At 36.5% G+C, this 24569-nt stretch overlaps 1 protein-coding gene across 1 annotated transcript in view; it reads right to left on the reverse strand.

Moving 5' to 3' along the window:
• LOC131053085 (cytochrome c oxidase assembly protein COX11, mitochondrial) overlaps nt 1–24345 on the reverse strand; it is a 77508-nt gene extending 53163 nt beyond the window's left edge. The window contains exons 1-3 of the mRNA XM_057987690.2: nt 24145–24345; nt 15266–15689; nt 15008–15060 (exon numbers count right to left, since the gene is read on the reverse strand). Of these exons, the coding sequence (XP_057843673.2) occupies nt 15008–15060; nt 15266–15689; nt 24145–24236 (569 nt within the window). The 5' untranslated portion in view covers nt 24237–24345. The remainder of the gene's footprint in view (nt 1–15007; nt 15061–15265; nt 15690–24144) is intronic.
• Between the last annotated feature and the right edge of the window lie 224 nt (nt 24346–24569).

The following is a 24569-nucleotide window of genomic DNA, read 5'->3' on the forward strand; positions in this document are numbered from 1 at the left end:
TCTGAACATCATAAAGCTTTCCTCCGAAGATCGCACTAATCTTGTGGAGATGGTCCTAGGATGTCAAAACAAGACTTAGTTAGAATTTCATCAAAGATCAATCATTGCTCTTACATTCTTAAAGTCAGAATTAGATCCTTTCCTCGCCCTCATCCTTTTTTCTTTTTTTTCAAAATCTAGGCTAGTGAAATTCTGTGATCCCAGCAAATCAGACGTTTAGGTCGTCAAGTGTAAGTCCCCTTGTGATTCCAGCAAAATCACATCATACCACAGAGAGCTTATCCACACATAGAGATCCTACATAACAGAACCTTGGAGTTACTCCGACTGATCCTTCAGCGAGATCTTCAGCAGTCGGGAACTTTGTTCAAGAGAGGATAAGATCCTTCGGTATTTTATTCTGTGTTTGCATGTGCATAAAAAACAAATCAACACATAGAAAGACCCATCGCCTGGGCTATAACCTCTTCATTGATTTCGAAAGAGATTCCCCCCATGGTCACCCTTCTATCTTCCCAGAAAGTCACAAATTGTCTAGATAGTCTTTCATCATTTTCCTTCATACTCTCCATGAATTTGTCAATGCCGCCTTCCGAGCAGACAAACCACACTGCCAGTTTAGCTTTGAACTCATCCACTTTATTGGGTTCCAGTCTAAGCCTGTCCCCCCCCCATTCTTGAATCCTCCAACTTAACAGATTGAAAGTGACTTTCAGAAGAAAAAAAACGTAGAGCCGAGGCAGGCTTAAGGCGGAGTTGATAAAATAATTGTGCCGATCTTGGATTAAGAGGACGTAATAATCGGAGTGATTCATATAACTAGTTATTAATAAATATGTAAATGATTTATAATGAGTCAGAATAAGATTAATTATCTAGTATGGTAAATTAGCAAGTACTTGTTAGCCTAAGGAGAGAGAGATTATCACAGTTTTGATTCACATTAAGATAGACTTGTCCCTTAATCAAGTCAGTTCAAGCCATAAGTACATAGAAATAGATTAATTATGGTTAAAATAGGTCTAAACCTAGTAGGGGACATTACATCTGTATATGAGTATGAGATTATCACCAAAGGTTCCAACCTTTAAGGATACCTTTTCAATACACACGCTAAACCCAACCCCTCAAAAAATAAAAATAATTAGACTTGTGACTAAGGAGAAAGTATTGCTATCATGTTTTCAAGTTCAACCAACACTAATGCCAATTAAAAGTCCATGTCTAACCCGCACAGCTTGTTTAGCATTTTATCAACATTTTTGTACAATACATAAGTCATCCATATTATGCTTCAGCCTGTAAACATGAAAAAGCCTTTACTTTTCAACTCTTATTTCTTTCCTTGTAGTTGGACTGTTCAATTAATCTTGCTAAGTGGCATCTCTTCATTCAACATTCACACTGCTTCATTGATGCTATATTTATATCTATTGTTGTGTGTTCTAAAAGCTTGTCGATCAGGAGCTACCTCTTAATTAGCAGTTATTGGTCAAATCCTTTGATCGGCGATCATCATTCAATAAATTGTGTGGTGTTTACTTAATTGATTGCCTTGCAAACCATCACCCAATGAATAGTCACTTTATTCGAGACATGGCATCCATTCACAGGTGTCCTTGTGTGCAGTTGGGTCATCCATTCCTTTAATTGATAATGTTTGTCAGTGATTGCTGATTGTTCTACCCATTTGGCAATCACTTGTCGGTTTGTATTTTGTTCATTAGTCATTCTCTATTTAACAATCACTGAGTTGAATCTTACAGCAATTGCTACACGGTAGTTTCCCACAATGTAGCCTAAATCGGATATTTGGTGTCTTCTTTGCAATATATCAAGCAGTCTGTTGTTATCAGGTAAGCATCATTTTTCGGTTTTATTACTTGTTTTGTTTCTATTACAAATGGTTCTATTTCAATAAACTATATTAGGTGTGAAGGTTTCACAATCTTACATCACCCATTTGCCATGTGATAGGCATCAATAAGTAATCCATTGTCTTCCAATGGTAGTAGTACACCCTCTTTATCAAGATAAAATTCAACCACTAGAATTGCTCTGTTCTTCACCAATTATATGATTCATCAATGTGTCCATGGTCAACTCGACTTTACCAGTTCTAAATTTGACAGGTTTATGTTCCCAAACATGGCTACCCCACTTTTTCCAGGAATATATATCCCAAAATTGCATTTTAAAATTTTATCATGCTTTTCATTCTTATCATTATGACTACAAAAATAGTATTTATTATTTTAAATACTATCATTATATCTTGGCCTCATAAGATACCTTGCAGACCCTTTCTTTCTTGATTTGCTAAATTGAATCTAACAATGATAAATTCACAACTGATTAAAGCATTCAGGAGAATTGTGTTCTGATTTCTATAGTTATGTTGGGAACACCATCTTTTCCTACCAATAGCACATGCCTTTCATCAATTGATCGTCATTTACTTCAATTAGTTTGATTGTTTGTAATCGTGATGGCTGTGACAAGAGGTTCATTAAAAGTTTGATCAGTTTTCTGAGCATGGTTCCATCAATCAATGAGACCAACTGTTGTATAATTGATGCAACCATGGTCAGAAAACTGATCAAAAACGATTATAATACACCACTGAAACTGGGATTAAATGACCACATACAAGAGAAAAGGGAAAGCATGAACGACATATTATACTCCTACATTTTAAAGATCAAAACCCATGTAATGTCCTTTTCTAACTTTTCCTTCTTTTTTAAAAATAATAAAATCTAACTCATAATAATAGTTGCAAAATTAATTATAACTATGCAATCAACCTAGAAATTGCAGTTTTAACAGTTCATTATATATTTCATATTTAATGCTTAGCATGTACCTCAGAAAGAGAGAATTTATACTCAATCTCTGCTATAAATATTCCTCCAATCTGCTATAAATGCCTTTGAAATGTCTTAGAATTTGGCTGAATCAGGAGTTTCCGTACACTCAGTGAGTGAAATTAAAGGGTTTATGTCCTATAATTTCTGCCATGAGGGGTTTCATCCTCAGGTTAATTGAACCATAATTCACGCTCCACAAGGAGTAAAATCAGATAATAAAATGTTTATCTATGATCCCTTCCCCTTGCTTGGTTTCTTTTCAAATACCTTTTTCCTTCAATGGCCATAACACCTCACATTCCTTCATGACCTTTGAGAGAAATTAATATTATTTAATATAAAGTTTAATATTTTAATTTTATATTTTATAATTATATTATCTTTTATATTTTAATATTTTTTATTTTTATTTTAATTTTACTTGATATTTTAATTTATTATTATAATCTCATTTAAAAAAGGCACATTACAACCCAGCTTCCCTGATTTGTACTATTCAATTGTCCTTTTTATTTGATTTTTTGATAATTTCATCTAAATTGGATTTGTCATCATTTTCATGTGCATTTTCACAAGTAAAAGCTTTTGTTCTACATCCAAACTTCTTAGATGCATGTGTTGGTATTTAGAGGTGGACATTAGTCTTAAGATATTCTCTAACACTTAAGGTCGCAAGAATACAAAATATTGTTTTTTTAGGTCATTGCCAATGGGGTTGGCTAGCACCAGAACTAAAATAAGCATTCTTCTACTATAGTTCTTAATGTACTCATTTTTTGATTTATTTAAATGAAATATCCTAGACTCTGATATTGCTTCAAATCTGATATGGGTTTTCGTTTTTGCTCATATTTTGTTTCATCATAATATAATATTGTGACATGCAAACATATAAATTGAACATGCAAGATCAACAATACAGATTTTCAAGGAAATCAATCAATGTAATACAGAGAATCTAAATAAGCCCATGGTATTCTTTGATATAAAAAAGTATTACTGTTTACAAACACATGCTGCTGTTACAAATCAAAAGATGCCTAATGCCATCAAGTAACACGTACTCGAAATGCCTCCATACATAAAATAACAAACCCTCTCAAAATCTGCAAGATAGATCATCGAATCTCCATGAAAACTGGTCAATGATGTGCATCTGTGAATCCTGAGATGAATTCACCAAGTGGGCTGATCTAGGTTTTGGTCCAAACAGCCAAAACCTCCAAGGTTTCCGTCCTAGGGTTTACTGAACCTGCAAGCTAAGCTCTCAAGGAAAAGTTTCTTTCAAAATAACGAGTCAAGAATCAATCCTCATTGCACTTTTTTCTCCTTTTATAATAATTTTCCTTTTCGAAAATAATACTTTATTTTATTTCTCTTTTAATTTACTTTTCCCCTCAAAAGTGACTTTACTTTATAATTTGTCATTGACATTATTATAAAGTCACTTTATAAAATAAAGTATGTCCAGCTGCTAATTAATTAAATTTAAATAATCCCATAGGACTTGGGACTATTTAACATTTAATTGATTAATTATCACTCAAAGAAAAAGGGGACATTACAGTACTCCCACCCCAAAATTGCTTGTCCTCAAGCAATCACATGTATCAAATCTGCATTAAGCTCAAATGTTCCAGCCAATACCTGGATCCCAAATTAATCTAGGACCTTTGCATGGTCTCACATGAAGTATACAATGTTACAACATAGATGTGAAGAGAACCTTGAAGACTCTAACTCTCAAAAGAACAATGATCCTCTTCATGTAATCAGCAAATTTACCAAAGTTCTGCTTTGCTCCACAATGTTTATGTTGCTCTGCTCTGATAAGAACTGAAAAATCCGTGTAGAGACTCTCTCTAGACACCACGGAAGCATGTGAGTCATGAAAAACATTGTGTGACAAACCGCTGTCCAAAAGAAACTGGTTGTTCCATTCACCCTTATAACAAGAGAGGGGTGAATGAACATCATCATATAGGCTGCAAATGAAGGGATAAATGTCCCTCATCAAAGTATATCACTCTAGGACTGATGGGTCTCATGAAAATCTGAAAGGTATCCATCATGTGTGCAAAATCAGACATGTATATCCTCTCCGTATTGCTGGTGCAAAAGGCAACAACACTGCTGGAACAAAAAATCAGACCTAGAATCATCTTGGGAATGCTTCCACTATCACCAACAAACAAGGATCCATTACCGTTTGATACCCTCAAGAAGAAGTCACATGTTCTCCTAGCTGCCTTAGCTATCATAAAACTGATCCATACCTGCACCTCCTTAGCTGTTATGTTTTTTGCATTCCAACCAACTCCATGGTGAAGTATCCATGACAAACCAAACATTATCAAATTGTAGGATCTTCTTGTTAGGCAATCTCTTAATCTTTATAATCAGCTCTCTAAGACAATATGCCTCATCTAATCTTGACAAGTATTCCTCCAATGTAATCATGTGCACAAAACAAGGAATATCAAAATTACTAAGGGCGGTCATACCTTGCAAGTAGCTTAAATCTGCGAGCTCCTCCTTATGCACATCATTGTTGATTGACCCAAAAGTCGTAGCACCTATCTCATGACTGAAATTTGCATCTTCATGTGAAAGTTGCCCCATAGGTGTGGCTGCCTTAGAGAATTGTTTTTCTGATTTGCATTCAAAGTCATGCCTCTCAAAATCAGCTACCTCCTTGACCTCTTCTTCACAAAATTCCTCTTTTGAAGCGTTATGTCCCACCCAAGAGTCATGATGGTGTGATTCTGAAACATACGTGGATTCCTTGAGTTCTTCGTGATGGGTTAGGTCTTTCCAATCTGAAATAATGTTCTTTTCCACACACCCTTCCACATATTCTTCCTCAACCATAGATTGATCATTCAAATCATGTCGTGCTAGAAGTCTTTGATCCACAAAACCTTCATATGTATGAACAATGTCTCTTTCAAAATTGCTTAAATCTAAATTTGTACCCATGGCTACTATTTTGTCATCCTTATTAGTCACAACATCCACAATTGTAGATGCATGTTCAAGTACCGGTTCATGAAAAATTAACATACCGATGTTATTATGCATAACCAAATCAGAATTAACTTCCTCCCTTTCAGCAACATTACCATAGCTGCCACAAGTCTCATGTGCCTCTTCTTCAAATGAATTTTCAGCATTGGAATGATCTATATGCTCATCTTTAGTGACTTCAATGTGTTCATCATAGTTATGCCTCTTATCCATCTTCTTAGCTTCTTCCAAAAGCAATTTCTCTAACAATAATAACATATCTGATTGATATTTTTGAAATGCTTGAAAGAAGTCATTCATACCATTCATAAGCTCGTCCATATGTCGATCATTTCTTTGTGGACATATACTATCCCTTCTATCCTTCCTTGATGAACTTGTAATGCGTTTATCCATTGTTGCAACCTTTTTTACACCTATTGTATGTGACACTAATTTTGGAAGGAAAGTAGGTGGCAATCTTCCATCTATAATTCTACCCATTGTTGTGACCTTTATAAACTTGTTGTATGTGGCTGAAACAACTGATTTCAAACTGACATGCAACTGATTAGAAGCAACATGCAACTATAAATTCTGACATGCAACTGATTAGAAGCAGCATGCAACCATAAATTTTGACATGCAACAATCTGGGTATCCTCCAAACTAATCAAAAGTAACATGCAACCATCTGGGTATCCACCAAATTGACATGCAATGCAAATCCACTAACTAGGACTACTTGGAAATAACATGCAATGGTAAACCTCTTCATAAACTGCTCCTAAACTGACATGCAATCATCTGGGTATTCACCAAATTGCCATGCAATAACATCCAACACACATGCAACTGCAAAATCTGACATGCGTTGCTGAAACCCTAACAAGCTGGCAAGATCACCAGCTCCGATACCACTGAAATATCCTAGACTCCAATATTGCTTCAAATCTGATATGGGTTTTCATTTTTACTCATGTTTTGTTTCATCATAATGTAATATTGCGAGATGCAAACATGCAGATTGAACATGCAAGATGAACAATATAGATTTTCAAGGAAATCAATCACTGAAATACAGAGAATCTAAATAAGCCAATGGTATTCTTTGATATAGAAAAGTATTACCGTTTACAAACACATGCTGCTGTTACAAATCAAAAGATGCCTAATGCCATCAAGTAACACGTACTCGAAATGCCTCCATACATAAAATAACAAACCCTCTCAAAATCTGCAAGATAGATCATTGAATCTCCATGAAAACTGGTCAATGATGTGCAACTGTGAATCCTGAGATGAATTCACCAAGTGCGCTGATCTAGGCTTTCGTCCAAACAGCCAAAACCTCCAGAGTTTCCGTCCTAGGGTTTACTGAACCTGCAAGCTAAGCTCTCAAGGAAAAGTTTCTTTCAAAATAACAAGTCAAGAATCAATCCTCATTGCACTTTTTTCTCCTTTTATAATACTTTTCCTTTTCGAAAGTAATACTTTATTTTATTTCTCTTTTAATTTACTTTTCCCCTCAAAAGTGACTTTACTTTATAATTTGTCATTGACATTATTATAGAGTCACTTTATAAAATAAAGTATTTCCAGCTGCTAATTAATTAAATTTAAATAATCCCATAGGACTTAGGACTATTTAACATTTAATTAATTAATTATCACAAAAAGAAAAAGGGGATATTACATTAAAACTAGTTAATTCTTTCAAAATTTAGGCTTCCATATACCACTTTTCAAGTTCTTTTGTGAATGCTAACTCCACTTTCTGCCATGTATTTTTTTTTGTCTCCTTTCAATTGATTATACAATTTGATTGCATAATCTTGCAAAGTTGCATATCTTTCATATACCACTACCCTTCCAATAACATTCCTAGCTTAGACAATGAATGGTCAAATCTTGGTTACGTTCACCAACAAACCTAGCTGCTTTGGAGATCAAGAGTTTTGATCATGTTGACTTCCTTTTTAAGAGCAATTCATCAGTTCCTACAGTTTTTCTTTTCCGTGACAGTAAACCAGTCCTAGCAACTACAGACTCTTATTTCTGCAAGTAGAAACAATAAGATCCAAATCCCTTTTAGAAACTAATGTTATTTCCTCCCTACCTCCAGCTTAGCATGTGATAAGAATTGTTCAATACATCGCCCCACACAAGAAATTCGAAGCAATTGCTCAGTTATGATCACAAGACTGAATAAAATGTTTTAGTCTCTAGCAAATTATAAATTTTTTGGAGGAGACTCTTGGTCTTTATAAGGGTTTCAATGATATTTTCTTTACAAATTGCTTCAGAGAATGCAACAAAGCTGTTAATCTTCTCCCCAATGCTGGGATCAAGCACATTCCCCTCTCAGCACTCATCGGTGATCACATAACTGTACACCCTTGGGATACAATGGGCATTTTTCTGAGTTTGGACAAGTCTCCTTAGGCTGAACTTGTTGTCATCCCACACAGTTTTGAGCATCTGGATCCCATCTCTAACTTTTTTTCAACATTCTTGTACAAGGATATTTTATATTTATTATATGAAGAAAAAAAATAAGAAATATAAAAAATCTTTAACAGATAATAATATATTTGGAAGGTGACAGGATTTGACTTTGTAACACTCCCATGTCAAGTACAAGTGTAATGTCACCTTTTTGGGATGATCCTAAATCTTGCTTTAAAATAACAAGCTCAAGTAAAATAAGCAATGTAATATAGTTAGAATTATAATACCCATTAAAATGTCTATAGCAAGATAAATCCTGGTTTAGGTCCTGCATTCATGCTAAATAACATTTGAAATATAATCCATAAGACCAATTATATTTTATAACGGTTCGGGATCCAACAACATATAAGTGCACATATATTAATAATCAATCATCTTAATCTATTTAGATAAATCATGTAATAACCATTTTAACTTTAGAAACCATAGTATCTAAAGTTCATTTCTAGAATTCGACTATAAGAGGGGCTGAATGAGGGAAGCGCGATAGGGTGCCCAAAGCCTCCCACTCACTAAGGCCAAGGGCGGATACAACACCCCTTGGCCCACATGTGGCAGGTCATCATCCATCCAACATGGGGTGGTCTACCTAGTGGATGAGCACGCGTCTCCCCCCAATCCATGTCACCTTATTCACCTGCCTATGATTGTGACTTATCTTTATTCTATTCCAAAAAATCAACCATCATAGAGGTTGGAGAGGAAACTGCAATGGGTTGTCCACATGTGTCAAAACATCATCCATCCATCATGGGGTGGCCTACTTAAGAGGGAATTTCCTATCTCCTCTCCCCCCTTGTATTTCCTTACTCACCTCCACATGATTTCTTGTTGGGGAATAAGTAACTTGATGAATAAGGAATAGCATTTCATATTATTGCCTATACAAAATATATGAAGTTACGTATTAAATATACTATCACATTGCATACCACAATTATTTACTATATCTGTAATGTCCCCACTTTGGAATAGAATTTAATAATAAATAATAATATTAATAATATTTAAATAGAAAAGAATAAAAATAAAATTAAAATTAAAATATAAAATAATATAAATAAATATAATTAAAAATTTGATTAAGTTATTGAATGGTCAAAAGACATGGAAGAAAAAGTTGTGACTCCTTCAAACATGGGATATAAAAGGGAGAAGAGAACCTCATTTTGAGAGGGGGATAACTGGGGAATCAGAAGTGCAAATCTGATTTAAATAAGAAGTGCAGATCTGATTGTGAAAGGATGTGTCCCTTTCAAAGGGCAGAAGTAATGAAGAGTTGCCTCTTTCAAAGGGCAGAAGTAATGAAGAGTTGCCTCTTTCAAAGGGTGCTAATGGTGAAAGGATGTGTCTCTTGCCAAAGGGCATCTATAATGAAGAGGTGTGACCTCTCCCTCACATTGAGAGATATAAAGGAAAGGAGTCAAAAGCATCCACTGACATGATCGATCAGATCAGATCAGAACTATTATTAAGTTACATGAATTGACAGCCTCCTAGGAGGGGACATTACAGTGGTATTAGAGCAAAGATCCTGCCATCTTGCACGGTAAAGAATCTAAAGATGAATCAATGAATCATTCTAGTCAAGGAAAAAGAATCTAACAATATGTATATTTACATGTATGCTCTGTGTTTGCAGATATCCATGTGTATCCTTCGTGTTTTTAAGTGTATGCTCTCATGCATTCAAGTGTATACATCGTGTATGCTCCATATTTGATCTAGAGTATAAGGATAGAAAGAGATGTGAATTCTGTCCATCTTATGGGAAAGGGTGTGAGGTGTAATGAGGAGGTGCCCAAGGGCTCATAAGAGGTCATAAGGACCCCGAGTCAAGGAACCTAGTTACATCCTCTATCCCACACTCAAAAGATGTTGTTTGTATGTAGTATAAGAAAGTGCAAGAGGGAGAACGGTGATGAGGTCCTCCTCTAGGTAACCCACCTCATGGTAGTTGACCAATGGTCCCATGAGGCCAAGGGGGTGTAAGACGGAGTCCACTGTTCTTGGACGTAGAGGTGAAGGACATTCAAGACACCCTATTGCATCTTTCCAAACTCTATCATAATTGATTATTATCAAGGGGATAAGGATGGAAGTGATGAAGGGGAATGGTGATAGGATACCTCACTAGGTAGCCCACCTCATGGTAGTTTGACCGATGGTCCCATGTGGCCAAAAGGGCTCTGGCTTTCACTCCGCTCTTAGGCCTAGGGTAGAGGGTCTCTTGGACACCTCATCATTCCTCTTACTCCCACTTTTTTTAATGATTGAGCTCCTATAAGGAGTTGGACAAGACTATGGTTAAGTTAAAGTTCCTAACTAAGTATAAAGAATCTATGCTTAATCATCTCTCTTAGAAAGTTAGAAGCTTTATATTATTTCTACATAACCTATTGCAGGATCTCAATCGGGTACGTATCATATTTTATTGTTTCAAAGGTTTCCTAGACTATTGTAGGATCTCAACCAGGTACGCATCTTGTTCCATTTGTAGTTCTACATAAAATTAGGGCAAGAACTAGGGTTTTTATAAAAAAGTAGCAGCATTTTTATTCTATAAGTGTTTCGAAAGCCATTTCATATTGGGAATCATTTTGAACATTCCATGATCATTGCTTGAGGACAAGCAATCTTGAGTGGGGCGGACTGTAATGTCCCCACTTTGGAATAGAATTTAATAATAAATAATAATAATAATATTAAAATAGAAAAGAATAAAAATAAAATTTATATTAAAATATAAAATAATATAATTAAAAATTTAATTAAGTTAATGAATGGTCAAAAGACATGGAAGGAAAAGTTGCGACTCCTTCAAACATGGGATATAAAAGGGAGAAGAGAACCTCATTTTGAGAGGGGGATAACTGGGGAATCAGAAGTGCGAATCTGATTTAAATAAAAAGTGCAGATCTGATTGTGAAAGGTTGTGTCCCTTTCAAAGGGCAGAAGTAATGAAGAGTTGCACTCTTTCAAAGGGTGTGTCTCTTGCCAAAGGACATAATGAAGAGGTGTGACCTCTCCCTCACATTGAGAAATATAAAGGAAAGGAGTCAAAAGCATCCACTGGCATGATCGATCAGATCAGATCAGAACTATTATTAAGTTACAGGAATTGACAGCCTCCTAGAAGGGGACATTACAATATCACCAAATTGCTGAATGAAAATGCAAGTTCTTATATTAGAGATGCTCTGATCTGAATTCCTTGATCTTGTTCAATTCCTTTATACTTTCAAATTTTATAAGGAGACATATCTCTTTAAAAAGAGAAATCCATTTAAAGGATCATATCTCCTCACCGCTGCCTTATTATTTAAATCAGATCTGCACTTCGTATTATAGAGAAAATTCTGCTTTTCCAATCATTCCCCTTCCCCCTTTCTCAATTGGATTGATCTCCTCTTTTATATCTTCAATTATAAGAAGTCAAACTTCTTCATAAGAAATGAATCATCACTCTTCATTACTGCCCTTTTATAATAATTATTTATTTTCAAACTGATAATTGATGATCTGATTTCTGAATTGATCCTCCTTTTATATCTTCAGCAGTGGAAGGGGTGACCATTGCAAAGTAATGAACCTCTTCCAAACTAAACACTGCCCTAACCGCTGCCCTTAATGATTACTAGTTGGCCCTTTTAAATAATTGAATATCCTTAAACCGGTCAGCTCCTTTAATAGAATTCTAATAATTAAACTCTTTAGTCTTAGCCTCAGGTCGTCCCTTCACAATGAAGGGCTGTTACTATCTAGTTTATAATCATTCTCTCTTGGTCCGTTTCCTTTTCTAATTGCTGATAACTAATTCCTTTCCTCGGTCGGCCTCTTACAAGGAAAGCTACTATAATGCCTATGTTTTACTTATAATGCTGCAATTTGTTTTGTAATGTAGTGTTTTGCATGGCAGTCTGATACCTGCTTAATTTATTGATTATATTCTACCTTTCTTCTTACAGGAGGCATGACAGTCTGCCCTCCCCAAGATTGCTTGTCCTCAAGCAAATAAAATTGAGATGTGGGAGTGGTTGCGATGATCTCCAATCAGAATTAATTTGGTATTGCAACTTAGTTTTTTTGTAAAAATCTATCACACCATTTCCTTTCGCTGTGCTTTTCTGATATTAACTTAATTCAATTTGAACTGCTTAACCAAGGCATTGAAAATTTGCAAGGTTTGTAATTTTAAGAAAAGTTTTCTCTAATCTTTCTTTTCTCATCACCTGAAAATGTAAAGGATTGATTTGGATTGACCCAATGTATGCACAACATCTTGGATATCTCTTTGTGTTAACACAAGAACATATATTAAGATGAGGATTAGAAGCATGACAGACATCTAAGATCTTAAAAGAATGAATTTATATCCTTTTTTTGTTCCTTTGTTGGCCTCGTATTCTGCAACTAGTTCCAGGCTTCTTCTCTTTCATATGTATGGTATTAGATAGAAGAAGAAAGATTGTTGCATGTGTTCTTATTGCAAGTGAAGGTTTCCAAGTCCTAAATTTTCAGAGTATAATCTCTACTTGTTCTTTTTTATAAATAATACATGTAATAGTGTATTAGGAGTTTTGCTTGAACAAGAATTACTTTCATTCTTGAATGGATTGGCCATATGGATATTACAAATATGAATCAATCTTGTATGTCAACTATCGTTGTAATTATGTCAATCACTAGCTTAACAATGGCATAACTGACAGTTGTTATGATTGAAAGTATGGCTTGTTATACCAAAGTGTTACTTAGAAGTGTCGACAGAGGATCCTTGCCTTATTGAGGCTGTTAAATAGAGCTATATATAGTCTTGACAGAGATCTTTCTTACTTAACTAAGTAATGTTATTATCAGTTGAACTGTCCTTGGTATGAGCATACTAGAGAGCTTGATATTTACGTAACTCATCCTTAAGGACCTTATATCTGTAACTTAGTATTTTGAGTTAACTGAGTTGAGAAGCTCGTTGTCTTAACTAATAGTTAGTAATTCCTTTGCAGAAACCTATCTCACCAAACTGGGTTTGGGGGTTGCTTTCCTCTTATGTACCTGAACTGTGTTTGTATTTATATAGTTTTGGAGTTGATAAAGTTTGTTATGATTTAAGGAATCAGATCCTTTGTTAAACCAAACCTTTAGTAGTGAGAGCTATCAGCCCTCTATCTTAATAAGCTAATAACATTCATTCAAAATGATATTATTTGAATCAACTCTTTGACTGTGACATCTCACTGTTATCGACTATCTCCTGTTCCTTTTTGAAGTCCTGGATATATATAGGTAGCCAGCTCATTGAGATTCTGTGAGCATTGACCTTTTATAGCATATCATAATTATGTCATTATGTTCACTTTGGTTTTGAGAATTTGATTTGTTGTGGTTGTCACCATGAACTCTTGTTCAGTAATTTCAATCAATGTCTTTCCACATAAAAGTCCATACAACTCAAATGTTTTATACACTGTATGGTGTACTAGAGATAGATGTCATTTGGTAAACCATAGAGATTGACTTTTGTTAAGGACACAACTACATATGGTCATATTTTGTAACTCCCCAAGGCAATGTTTTGATTTGTCAGTTTTGATATACTATTAAAGAGTCGGCAGTCAATACTTTTCATTGGCAGGAAGTTTGAGAGTAATTATTGGCAGGATGTTTGAGAGTCGTTTCAAATCTCTAGGAGCTATACTGCAAATTCTAGGTTTTAGCAGATCTATTTAATTTCAGATGGTCAAATTTCAGTAATCAGCAACCTCCTATCAACATTCTTTCCCTCTCTCTGTCTACCTTGAACTCTAGGCCTATCTCTCTACCTATCACACTTCCTCCACCCGCTCTCTCTACCTCTCTCAATCCCACTCTCTTCTCTCTCCCCCAAGATCTAGACCTATCTCTACATCTCTCTCTTACCCAGACCCCTGCCAGGAGTGCTACCCTCAACCTCATTTTGGTGTTGCCACCAAACCCCCATCAAACTAAGAAAAAGCGAGTAATAAGCCAATGATGAATCGTGATCATAGATCATATTTTTGATATAATAGAAATCTCCAATTTGACATTTTCATTTGTCAAATTTTATTTAGTATTCAGGAATCTTAGTATTTAGAATTTGCAATTTTTCTATTTTACTAATTTGCCAAAGTTTCATTTGAAATATAATTCTTATACATCTTTTCATAACTAGTTTTTCAAGCACTATTTGTATATCAGCACCGCCTCCTCCCAGCACACACCCCCCACCCCCCCACCGTTGTCCCCAAACTTAGGCCCTTTGTCCCCACATCCCCAACGGCTGTGGAACACTGTATCTATCTTAAAATTGGGTGGCATTGGCCTTTATAAACTTCAGAATCAATTCAGTCTATTAGGAAATTAATTCCAATTTTACTAATTTTTTTAATAGTATTCTCTAGTGCAATACCTAAAAAGAAATGACAACATTAATTTTTATTCTGAACTTGCAAATTTCACAAAGCAAAAGCAGCTTCATGCTGAAAGTGAGGTAAACACACAGGAAACATGTAGAATTTTTTCATTAATAGAAGCATCTATCGTCAAAGCTATCTAATGACAAAAAAAAAGAAATTCAAACAACTCTCTCCACATACCGTGATGTTTTGGTGCCTCCTTCCACATGCCGCGCAATTTTTTCCTCAACAGTCTGCAGAGACTCAGACCTTGTCACAACAAATGAACATACTTCAGGAAGACAAGAAATCCATTCAACAAGAATCCCTCCCCAAATCATTTTGCCAAAACTGCAATTGGTAAAACTAGAAGATCCAACTTGTCATGTACAACATTCATGCAATGCTGAAATTACGAATTCATGATACCTACATACTGGTATATATGCTAAATCTTACCTCACGCCTCTGAATGGTGCCACCATATCCCGTAGCTTGGCAAAACTTCCGATACAGAGGAACTGCAGCGTAAGTGGAACCCACCATTGCCACAACCAGTGCAAGAAGATATAGGAGTGTAGCTTGTGATTTATTACTGCCAGCTTGGCCTGCTGATAACTTCTGAGACCCTTTAATAGTATCTGACCTCTGAGTACTAAATCCAGCTACTTTACATGAATTCCAAGATTGTCTCATCCTGAATGAAGTTCTATAATTGGAACTTTCATACAGAGACTCTTTGAATTTCAAAACTGATCCAAGCATTAAAGGATATTTATGAGTTCCTTCAGGAACACGAGTGGGAGTGATCATAGCGAACTTTCCTGTCTGATGGTATGTGTATAGTTTCATTGTCTGTAATCTCATCAAATAATGTTCATTCCTGCAAGAGGGATCATAATTATGAGTCTTCATCTACTTTGCACACAATGCTATAAGGAACACTTAATTCAACTGTAAATGCTTCAAGCGTAATTTTGTATTTCTTTCAAATAATTCCATTGTTTTTAGATCAACCATAATACCCTCAAACATATTCAATACTTTGTTACTGAAACTACAAAATATCAAAAGCAAGGGTAATGGAAAACAGTAAGAGAAGTACAAGAAATGGATTCCCCATCAAATAATGCATTTAACACAAAAAAAGCAGCCCAGGATCTTCGACAATCCAAGTTATTATGCATCCACAATGGCAAAGAAAGCTATAATTTACTCATTTGTCTTATGACTCTTGTTCAACAGACTGGTAAGGAATTTGGAAGGGATTTGCTAGGTCTAGGAAAGTGAACCTTAATGTTTTGGCTTACCAACACAATGGTGAACTCGACTTTCAAGTCTTGTCTTTTAGAATGCCTCAGCGTGATTCTTGATGCATATACTTGGGTTGTTATGACCCAAACCTAAGAAGATTTTCCAATAACCAAAGCCCCGAGATTGTGACAAGTCCCAAATATTGAACCTTGAGAAAACTCCATTTATTAGTTTTTGGTTTCCCTAAGTCAGTTTGTGGATTGAGATTATGAGTTGCACTAAATGTCACAATCTCAAGCATTTTAATCGTCATACTCCTAATGAATTTGCGTTTGGAGTGATTTTCTCCCAAGCTTTAAGTATTCACATTTTAATGCTTGACTTAAGTTTAATGAATGCTCAAAGCATTGGATATGTTGGGTTTAAATTTTTTAAATGCATGCTCAGAGTCGGACCTGTTGACGTGTTTTTTATGACCGCGTCTAACACAGAATAAAGTTACCAATGGTCACCTTATCCTCTCTTGATCAAGATTAGTCTGTATGCTAGGATTGCTTAAAGTTCAAACGGCTAATCCCAAGGTTCCTTTAGTACGTGGACGTGACTCAGTTGTTTGATGGGTTTGCTGATAACCCAAGGGGCCTTACGTGTATTCAATTGAAGAAAACTTATGCAAGCTCATGGATTCCTACACGAATGATTTGCAGTGAAAGCTCTAGTTTTAGATCTTTTGGACTTTTCAAAATATGCGGAAAGTAAAATAGGAGTAGGGTAGAGAAGATTATGCTAAAACTAAATTACTCCTAAGAACAGGAGACGAGATCACTCATGCAAAATCAAACCACACTTCGTTTCACCAACAGAGCACAACTACACGAAGGCGGTGGAATCTTCAAAGGGTGCATAAAGGTTTTTCAGATCATCAATATGGACCATCGGATCGAACAATCTCTACTGATGATTGAAGTTAAGCATATACACATCAAAAGGGCTCAGGCTAACTTTGCACGGTGTACAACAATCAGCTGCACACCAAAAGTATGAGCTCGGATTCTACAACAAGCACTCCTATCAGATCCAATTCTTCTAACAACATATAAGCAAATCTAATCTAATTGAAGAGAGCAAGACCATGTAGATTGCCAAAGTAGAACAAGAATACACCATCAAATTGAACAATGCATTAAGTTGGCTACTTCACAATCCTGATGCAACAATCTCAGACAATAATCTCTCCTCTTCACGTAAGCATATAGAACAGGTAGAAGCTCATGAAAAAGGGCTGGGACCTTTTTTCTTTTAAGTTCTTCAACTGCTCGTGCAAGTAGTGACTGATCAATCTAGCCCAGTTGATTAGCCCATTTGAATTCATGATCTCACCTATATAGAAGAACATCCAGGTCTCGAAGTTCACAGAATGTGAACACCCCATTACTATGCTTAACATTTTTATCAGGTCCACATACTCTTGCTTGAACTCGAAGATGGTGAGAATTTTTGGCATCTTGGAAACGTGCACTCTGGGCTTCAGCAACTAGTGTTTATTAATCAAATCAGCACACCTAGCAGGACCCGCTTCATATACAACCTAAGCTCCACTGTTGGTCCTGTATGTCATGGAATAGTGCAAAGGAATTCCGAAAGCCTCACCAATTGATTCCGGAGTCAATATTGCTAGCAGCTTGCCATCAGGTGTTGAGATTGTCTTTCGCTCCAAATTATAATGTGTTGCACATTCCTAGACCAAGTCCGGGCACTGAATAGCAGGAGGAAAGCCAGCTGCCGCAACAATTCCACTTTTGACAATTTTGACAGCTATTGGTGATGGATTGTACCTTGCTGTCCCGAACATTCTGATCTTGAATGCAGCCATATTGAATGTGCCTAAATTAATATTGCTGATTTCTTCCCATCTTGAATTCAGCCGGGAATGGGGAAGGAAACCTTTCATTTCTGCCTTGATCAACACCTGCCTAGAGAGAGTAGCTGCCTTGTTTGATTCCGCCATCCTAGAAGCACCTTGAAAATGATGAAAACCGAGACTAAGTATGACCACTCTTCACTTCTCCACTTCTTCAAAATGTCTTGCTAAGTTAGGAGGCATTAAATTAGTAATTGCATTCATGACCCATCATACTTTCCCCAATTTCTACGCCATGCAAAGGAAACTTCCCATGCGAGTGAGTTTGAATTTAGAAATTTCCTTAAATGCTCCAAGTCATGCGTCATACTTGGAAGATTCCCTTTGCCAACTCGCTGATTTTCCAATTTTGGAGGGAATTCGAAGGATTCTCTCAGGATTTGCTTGATTTCATTCTAACTTGTCGTCTACTACTTTTGAAGGAATTTCCATGTCTCTTTTCAACATCCCTATTTTTTAGGGATCCTCCTAAAATTTAGGAGTCAGGTTCATTGGATGGAAAATTTCACCCTAATTCCGAATCTGTAAAATTGTCCACACTCCGTTGAGATTCGGTGTCTAAAAATAGCAAATTCAAACATTCGCTCGAGGGGAATTTTACTTTTTATTCCTCCTTGACCTCTTGGATTCCATGCCTTAGGCAAAATTTCAATTTTTTAAAGCTTGGGCGTTGAATTCACTGTGGCTTGGAATTTTTCATTTTCCACGCCTTCCATGGAATGTCCATTTTGGCGCCCAATCACTCCCTTGGGCGGAATTTTGGCTAAGGCAAGGAATTCTGCATTTTGTCCATTATCCATGCACCTTGCATTTTGGCGCCCTTGCTCATATCCAGGCGCCATTTCCCTCAGTGGAAGGAATTCCCATTTTTGTCCTTCCTTCCTTAGTCTCCTCAATTTGGCGCCCAACTGCATGCCTGGGCGCTATTTCCAACAAGGCAAGGAATTCATGTCTTTTCTTGTTGTCCTTGGTAACCTAACTTTGGCGCCCTTCTCTTCCTTTGGGCGCTATTCTTCATGAGGCGTGGAATTTTCATTTTTTCATTTTCTCCATGGCTCTTGCTATTTGGCGCCCTCCCAGGTGTTAGGGCGAAATTCTGCATAGGTGATGGAATTCATTGATTTGTGAATTGTCCATGGGAATCCTGGTTTGGCGCCTTCCTCCTTGTTAGGGCGCAATTTCCAACAAGGCAAGGAATTTCAATATTTTCATGTTATCCATGCACCCCCCACTTTGGCACCTTCCATCAAGCTAGGGTGCAATTTTGACTGTGAAGGAATTCACAACTTTTTTGTGAATCCTTGAGACCCTCTTTTTAGCGCCCAAGTCCACAGTTGGGCAGAATTTTGACTATGTGGAGGATTCATGAATTTTTTAAACATTTCCTAACCTGCCTCATCTAGCGCCCAATCATTTCCTTGGGTGGAATTCTCATTCTGGCATGGATTTTTTCATCATTCAATCTCCCAGACTTAGAATATTTTGACCTCCTTCTGATTTTGAAGTGTTTTCCTGAAGCTTGGTGAATTTTCGAGCTTTCCATTTTAGGCATGGGCTTCCAGCACTTAACCAATTTTGGCCTTCTCTATCTGTTGTCTGACTTTCTGGAATTAGAAATGTCTGCAAACGTCTGATCTTTGTCATGTCTGACTAACCCTGCCAGTACTGACTTTCCAAAAATAGAAACCTTCAAAGTGTCAGTGTTAGACCCCTAGACAGGGTGCAGAAATGACTTACTATAAATAGAAACTTACTAAAAATAGAAATTACTAAAAATAGTAAGTTTGATTTTTGGCAAAATGACAACATTCCAAGACTTGGAAAAATCCCTAAAAAATAGGAACTTTCTAAAAATAGAAAGTTGCTCCGTTTGGGCTCAAATTTTACTAGGAGGTTCCTTGAAGAGTCCTGATTCCAGTTGTATGTTCAGTTTTCCCAAAACCCTAACAGAAACCCCTAAAATCTAGGACAAAAGGCAGAAACCTTAAAAAGGAACAAAACAGGCCCTAGACTTCATAGAACTCGCTCGACAGAGAAGCAGATCAACTCTAACTGACCCCCGAACATCCGCAAAGCGGAGAGATTGACGAGACTGCCACCAAAACCCACAAAAAACCAAGACCAAATGACCAAAAGGGGCTAAAAGTTAAGGGGGTCCCTATCTGAGATGGGGTGATGTGTGATTAGGTCACAACAGGACCCTTTGAGATGCTAAGTTTAGATTTGTAAGATCCTAGTCAACAAAAGGGGTGAGAAGCAAAGGCCCATGATTTCAATAAGTGTAATCATTGTGGTCTCTTAGAGCCTAAAACTATACAACATCAAGATCCCAAACTTCGCTATCCTAAGAACCTTGAGTGAAGGATGTTCTTCACAAAGAGTTAAGATTCTTACTGAAATCCAAATGATTCATATAGATGTCTCATGTGCATGCCCATGAGGATGTGGACTTTTTGATGCAATCATGTTGTTTGATTGAAAGTGAGTTCTCAAAAGTATTTGCCTAGGAGAGGCTTGAGTTGTGTTTCAAATAACTTGAAAGCTCAAGGTCCAAGATCTCAACAAGTGTCACAATCATGAAACTCTCAACTCATAAAGTTTTATCAACTACGGCCTTGAGTATTAATCTTACTAAGATCTAAGGAAGAAATGAATTTATTTAAGAGCCAATTGTCTTAGGCTCTTAGCAACAGCACTTCTAATGCTTTTTCATTATAAATGCCCTAGTTTAAGTTTGAGATAATGAATAACATCATAATCCAAATGCTCAGGAGTATTGAGGCATGAACTTTCTCCTCTTCAATACTTCAAGTAACCCACATTCAACTGTAGGTCATCTAATTCGAGTTGTTTTGAACAAGGCTTATTTTTGCCTAATGTCCAAGCTGAATCAATATGACCCAAGGCTTACTATTGTTATTTTCAAAGATTCTAATTCATTTGTCCCTTGGACCTTGTAAAAGGTCTTTAAGGGCTTGATTTGCTCAATGATCAAGCAACACTAGATATGTTAACTAATTGTGAGCTACCCAGGTGAGTCAAGGCAATCATCATTCTTTGGCTCTCCACATTTTAAAAATCTAAGAGTGCATAAGTATGATGTTGAAAACCATTAGTAACCAAGGCTGTAGCAACTGTCACAATCACAAGAACTCAACTCTTTGCAATATAACTGGATGAATGTGAAACTTCAAAGTCTCCAAGACCTCAAGAAACGAAAGAACAAACTAAGGTTTGTTTAACCAAACACAAAATCTTGAGTATGTGTGAATATTTACTTATTCAAAGGAATGAGCAACACCAATCCCTAGGATTTTGACAAGTGTTGCAATCTTGATGATTGACCTGTAGGGACTTTTAGAAAAATAGAATTCAGATATGAATTATCCAATATCCCAAACTCCTGTGGCAACACGTAGTAGGCAAGACCCTTAGTATCACAACAGTTGCCATTCATGCAGATCATTGGTCCTTGGAGAATTGAGAAGTTCAATAAATGAAAAAAAGTGAATGCCAAAGCTCTGAGACACTAAGGAAGCTATTGGCTATTGAGATTAATCTTGATGGCTGTATGACTGTCCATGTGCTCTACAGTGATGGCTGTATTCCTTTTAAGGATAAGCTACATCTGATGAACAAGGAAAACATGGAGACTGTAGCAGACTTTGAAGAGATTGTAGTAGCACATCTTTATGTGTATCTCAAAGTTATTGTATCATCATTGCAGTGTTGCAGAATATTCAATTCGAATTGCAAGAACAAAAAAATTAATGTGTCTGAGATAGACGTGATCATTTGATTATCTGTTTTCAATGTTAAATGTGAATGAACTATTTCCGTTACGAGATAAAATGAAAATAATGAATTACCTGAGTGCCTACTAATTGTGATACAAAGTGAGCATGACCAATGAAAGCAATAATAGTAATCCATTAAAAAGGTGGTTTTTAAATGTTTTATATAACACAAAGAGGGTGTTACAGTGATGCACAAAAACATAACACTATTAACAGTAATAAATACCTTCATCAATGGAAAAAAATTTATCAGGATCCAGTCCTACGTTACCCCAAGTTTCCGGGACGGGGGGACGGGGGGACGAGGGGACGAGTTTCCGGGACGGCAAATGTTTTTGCCAAATTTGGGGACGGGGGGGGACAGCAAAGGGGACGGCTGTATAAAATATAGGGAAAATTTAAAATATATAGGAAAATTCTAAATGTTCATATGAAAACATGAATAAAGCATGCATCTATACATTATATTCATATGAAAACATGGATATAGCATGTGTATGATACTATGAAAACATTTTAGAATGCAAACATCGAACATACAACATTATCAATAGACTCAATACTCAATATGCACTCATAATTCAGAATTTCAATTCATTCACATTGTCAATATGCATATCATAATAGATATTAAAGAAATAAAATACATAATGGAGCCTAATCAGACTCAGAGGTTAAATTTTCACTACTTCCATCAGCGCAGTTCCCCCCTATATTTTTTGACGGGGGTTTGGGGGCAGCGCCCCCAACTTGGGGTCAAGGGGCATCGCCCCTTGCGGGGTCAAGGGGCAGTGCCCCTTGCGCGCTCCCTGTCGCGATACAGGGCGGGGTCGAGGGGCAGCGCCCCGCGAGGCCAAAAATACTTTTATTATTTTATATAGGCATCGGGTGTTATTTTTCTATTGGCAAAAAACCCTTCATGAGATATTTCACTCCCTCAATTACGCAAAAAACATCATTAAAAAAAATTTGAAAATACGACTTTTTTTATTTTAATATTTTTCCCTAGCCCTAGATGTGGGGGACGTCTGGCCGTCCCCAGGACGGCTGGGACGTCCCCAATCCGTCCCCAGCTGTCCCCGGGACGTACGGACGTCCCCCACAGCTAGGGAAGCCGTCCCCCCGTTTCGGGGACGTCCCCTCAAAATTTTGACAATTTGGGGACGGGGGGGGGACGTCCCCTGGCCGTCCCCAAGTCCCCGAAACGTCCCCGGGACTGGGACGGGGGTTTTCAGGTAGGGGACGCGTCCCCAGGTTTCGTAGGGATCCACAGAAGATGATCTGACATCAAAAACAGTCTCAAAACTGCTTAACGCTTCTGTGGGCCCCTTGTTTTCCTGGGTTGAATCAAGTGCTTTTTCTTGGTTGCTGCCTTAGGTCCCTTGAACCATTTGGTCTTGTGGACGTCATTAAAATCTTTCATTCATTCATATGATAGGGCCTAGGCCATAAATTCATTTCATACAGATTTCCAAAAAAACTAAGCGTTTTTTGTGAGAAATAAAACAAAAAACTTGAAACTATAAGACTTTCATTTTTGTGGACACGTTAAAATTTGTATTGTTTGGTTAAAATAAGGAACCAATGGAATATCATCATGGATGAGCTTTCAGGTGCTTCTTCAGCAAATGGATTCCCTACTTTCAATTACTGTGCTGTTGTTTCTTATCAACTGCTGAATTTCACCCTCAGGATTCATTTTGGGCATTCAAAGTTCCATATAGTTAGCGGTCACTTACAAACTGAATGAAAATAAAAGAATAAGTTCAGTTGTTATTGAGATTTAGCTGAGTCAGAAGAGTTTTCTGGTTTTAAGATATGGCTAGAAGAATGCCCATCTCCCAATGCATCTACCATGTAGATCAATTAGAGAGGACAAAACCTTCGGGAATAATCCTCAGACACATTAAATGATAAGTTTTTATGAAAATTCTATACGCATACAAAACACCATTCAATCATAAAATAATCAATAATCTAATAGTAAATGTAAAAATTCAATATTGCCGCATATTCTTCGTCAACCTACATTTTTCTTCCAGTATTTCTAAAGTGGTCGTTGGGAAGCAGCACAGTTATTCAACGTATCAATTGAAAAATGTTGTTTTCGAAACATAACTTCGGGGCATTTAAATTGTAGATAAAGCCATGATGCGGGGACTCTAGAGATGCTTTGGAAGTAGTAGGATGAAAATGGGGAATCCCAAACCAATTTTAAAACTTGAAGATTAACCAGATGACAATCTGGGTAATAATAACAAGTTCTTTAAAATTTTACAATAATAGAATTCAAAAAGTAATGGCATTCGAAGTCAATTGTTAAAGCGGTTAAAGAAACACAAAGAATGTAAACAGAAATGTGTTACCCCTTTTGCAATTCATGCAAATTCTTCAACATCCCAGCCACCCCCTTCACCAGAGATGTCGCATAATACTGATGTCCCTTCAACCCCAACATTTTTTATTCTCCCTGGAAAGAAGACTGCAAATAATTTCAATACTACCGGATCTTATTAGGCCAAACGAGCAAAAACTGGTTTCTTATGCGGGAATTGCAATAAACCCTAGCACTGTCGAATAAATATTGTATATTTATATATATTTGATTATTTATTTATTTATATATATTTGATTACATTTTAAAAGTTCTCCATTTCATTTGTTAACACCAATTTTAGATATGTAAAACAGGTCAACATTTCTTTCAAGGTCTTTTATATAGATTTATCTAAGATAAACATCTTAGCATTTGAGATCTATTTTGTTATTAAATGATATCATTAATTTTAAT

The sequence above is a fragment of the Cryptomeria japonica genome, chromosome 1, assembly GCF_030272615.1.
Source record: "Cryptomeria japonica chromosome 1, Sugi_1.0, whole genome shotgun sequence".
NCBI classification, from domain to species: Eukaryota; Viridiplantae; Streptophyta; class Pinopsida; order Cupressales; family Cupressaceae; genus Cryptomeria; species Cryptomeria japonica.